The sequence below is a fragment of the Pygoscelis adeliae genome, unplaced genomic scaffold, assembly GCF_000699105.1.
Source record: "Pygoscelis adeliae isolate BGI_AS28 unplaced genomic scaffold, ASM69910v1 Scaffold359, whole genome shotgun sequence".
Lineage (NCBI taxonomy): Eukaryota > Metazoa > Chordata > Aves > Sphenisciformes > Spheniscidae > Pygoscelis > Pygoscelis adeliae.
In genome coordinates this window covers 1,033,495-1,036,780 of record NW_008825553.1, presented here as the reverse complement: position 1 = coordinate 1,036,780, position 3,286 = coordinate 1,033,495, and the positions used below count along the sequence as shown (strand labels likewise).

Below are 3,286 nucleotides of genomic sequence, written 5' to 3'. Positions count from 1 at the left end.
GTGCTCGGCTCTCTGCACGGAGAGGGCAGCCCACCACCGCATTTGCACGGGGGATCGTTGCTTATTTTACTAGGAAAAGGGGACAGAGGCAGGCAGAGCGGCACTTACAACCAGAAAACCCCGGGAGCCCGTTCTGCTTTCCCAGGACACCCCCTCCACCGGCTTCTAGCATTTTCCAAACACAAATTAAGCCTCGGTTCCGCTATGGAGCAGGCTCTCTCCAGGGTAAACAAGGTGGTTTATAGCTAGCCCCCGTCCTTCCGCGGAAGGAGCTGTAGTGTCCGACTGCTCTTTCAGAATTACTGCATGCCATATACTTTAAAGGATCACCCAAAATAGTTTACAAATCATTTATCAACCCCACTGCCAAAACGCAGCCACCTTTAGAGTATAAAATACCAGCTGTCCTATAATGGCAGAACCCTTAAAGAAAACATCCAGCTGAAAACAGAAATACATGGAGAGAAGAGCAAAGTTTCTCCTCTCCAGCAGAGGATGAAAAGGAAGCCAAACCCCTTTTACACTTCACTTGAAAATTACCTCCCAAACCCTTCTATCTGATCACCGCTTATAGTCATCTCCCATTCAGACACTAACCAAACCCAACATAATCGTCCTGTGGCATAATTTTAACACAGCCGTTTCAAAACAGTGACTGTCCAAAGTCAACAAGCAGAATAACTCAATTAAATCACAATTTCAATGTTATCAATCATATGACAACCGCCTGCCAGTTTAATTTTACTAAGCCACATCGCATTTACTTATCAAATCTAGAGAAAGAATGACAAACGCAGTGAAAGTTTTTATTCCTTTATTGATAAATGCTTTCCAGACTTTCCAAACTGGATTGTTCAGTTAAAACCAAAACCACAAAATACTTTCAACCTAAAATCCTCAATGTCCTGCTTAGAAGACACAAAGGGTAGCTCTGTTCTGACCACAAAGGAAGCAAGATTCTGGCTTTGGAAATCTAGAGCTTCAGAGTTGGCTTTTTAAATAAGATCTTAAAGATTAATTTACAAAATGCAATATAACTATGTCATATGATGCATGGCATTGAGATCTGCAGGACAGCGAAGAATCTTCAAACATCTTGAGCTGATGTCTATGAAGGGGCTATTTGGCTTCTTTGCATCCTACAGGAAGAGATGACGACAAGTTACCTACATACAGCACACCTCACTCCAGGCTAGTGAGCTTCCAGCATTACAAACCATAAGGACTCCAAAATAATTTCTCCAAAGGTACAGAGAAGCTGTTAAGAGTTGTGGATAATATCCATTTCTGATCATCTGACATGAAGCTCAAACTCTTCAGCAGAGAAGCCAGTGACTGGAGCCACTGAGAAATACACGGATGAAAACATAAGAACCCGCCATCATTCTTCAGCATTTTGAGTTGTGACATCTGACCACAACAGCTTCCCAAGAAGTACTGAAGATGTCGATTCCGGACAACCCACAGAAAAATGGATCATCAAAAGCGAGAAGAGGCATTCAAAGAATCAAAAACCTTATTCAGAAGTTAAACAAGAGCCAGCTCCAAACACAGGAGCCAGCATTTGCTTGGACAGACCTATGCAGTGAAAGGACATTCCTGACACCAGCACGTTAATAGGTACTGTAGGCAGATGATTGTCAGGATACGGAATGGGCATTAACAGCCTATTTAGCCTCAAAGTCACTAGAACATCTTGTGTCTCTCATTTTATTTCCCAGATTAGCAGTTTCACAAGACTCATCTCAATACATTATTCCTTCCTTGACATGTCAACTGCTAGGAACATTTCAGGGATTTATGCAACATCTTTCTGATGCTTAATTAAAATAAGATTTCTGAATAATACTTCTAAAGCTTCTACAGTAAGGATTCCGTTGTGAAAAACTGCATTGGGGTTTTTGTTTGTTTCTTTTGTTTTTTAAAGAGTGGACTAAAAGCACACAGGTGCTGCACCCGGACCTACATGGGCCTCCAGACTGGCTACATTCACTAACGATCATGCTTTATTTACTCTGATTCTGGAAGCTTTTAAGTGAAGCTAAGGACCAAGACACTCACCAGTCTTCCTGGTTTAAGAGGTAGCAGCAACCACACCCACCTTCTGGGCAGCTTCTTTCTTGGCTTGGTGAGCCTGCAACACTGCAACAGCCTCCTCCACCTCGGGGAGACAAGTTATCTAGTGAGACCTATTCTCTTGACCAAAGCCTCCCACAGTCCACCCCATCTAAAGGAACAGGCCGGTTTACCTTTGACCGGAGGGACTCTGGAGACTCTAGCATGTGCAGCAGCTCTGAGTTGTCAATCTCTAGCAGCATCCCTGTGATCTTCCCCGCAAGGCTGGGGTGCATAGCTTGAATCAGAGGGAACAAACGTTCTCCTGGGGAAAAAAAAAAAAGGAGTTCAGACAGCTGAGTTTCAATTAAAAAGTCATCTTTGAAACCTGAGGGGATTTCCAAAGTAATACGCAATCTGTAAGAACTGAAGTTTCACTTACCCAGCATCTGTTTCTGCTCCTGAGGAGGGGCAGCAGCCAGCATGGAGGCCGTTAGCGGTTCCTGTCCCTGCACATGTACTGCAGGCTGAGGTGCCTGTAGAAGGGCAGACATGAGGGTTCTGAAATAGATACTAGAGTGATTGCTTCATATTGAGAGACAATAAGAAGATACTCCCTCCTTCTAAAACACAACCTTTGTCAAGCCTACAGCAGACTTAAGTTTCAGAAAAGGACAGATAAGGTGCCCTTGGTTCACAAACATGCTCCCTCCAAGTCCTGAACTCAAAACCCCCTAATGTCACACACGGGCACTGTAAATATCTTACAAAAACTGTATCAAACATTGTGAGACAAATATCACAATTGAGAAAGAGGAACATCCAGACCTGCTTTTTTTTTTTTTTAACACCACAGAGGTTTGTGGGAGAAGCAAACTGTGCCTTCAATGACGCCCCAGTGAGGATTTGGCAAAGAGGTGAGAGAATGAATGGTTGCAAAATGGGAAAGCAAAGAACCAAGAAAAATAGCCTTACAGCAAATCTGGGTAAAAAAAAAGGCTTGCAAGTACAAGACAGATAAACCAACTAGGTTGCCCCTGGAAAAGGTACAACTGCCAAGTTTTTAAATTCTGAATTACGATGCCTGTCTGGGTTATAAAAGTAGCTTGAAGTTTCTGTAAAAACACTTCGGCTGCATGTAAAACCTGTTGGACTGCAGTAACTGCAGGGACTCCCAGCCCAGACCCTTGTGTTACCTGCAAAGGCTGTACAGCTGGGTGTGGGCTGCGGA

General features: G+C 43.5%; 1 protein-coding gene across 1 annotated transcript in view; it reads right to left on the bottom strand.

The window, feature by feature from the left end:
• Window positions 1-797: 797 nt before the first annotated feature.
• PABPC4 (poly(A) binding protein, cytoplasmic 4 (inducible form)) overlaps window positions 798-3,286 on the bottom strand; it is a 14,548-nt gene continuing 12,059 nt past the window's right edge. Inside the window, 5 exon segments of the mRNA XM_009332154.1 lie at window positions 798-1,139; window positions 2,062-2,161; window positions 2,250-2,380; window positions 2,498-2,591; window positions 3,252-3,286. The exon segment at window positions 3,252-3,286 is cut by the window's right edge and continues 24 nt beyond it. Coding sequence (XP_009330429.1) covers window positions 2,075-2,161; window positions 2,250-2,380; window positions 2,498-2,591; window positions 3,252-3,286 — 347 coding nt within the window. The 3' untranslated portion in view covers window positions 798-1,139; window positions 2,062-2,074.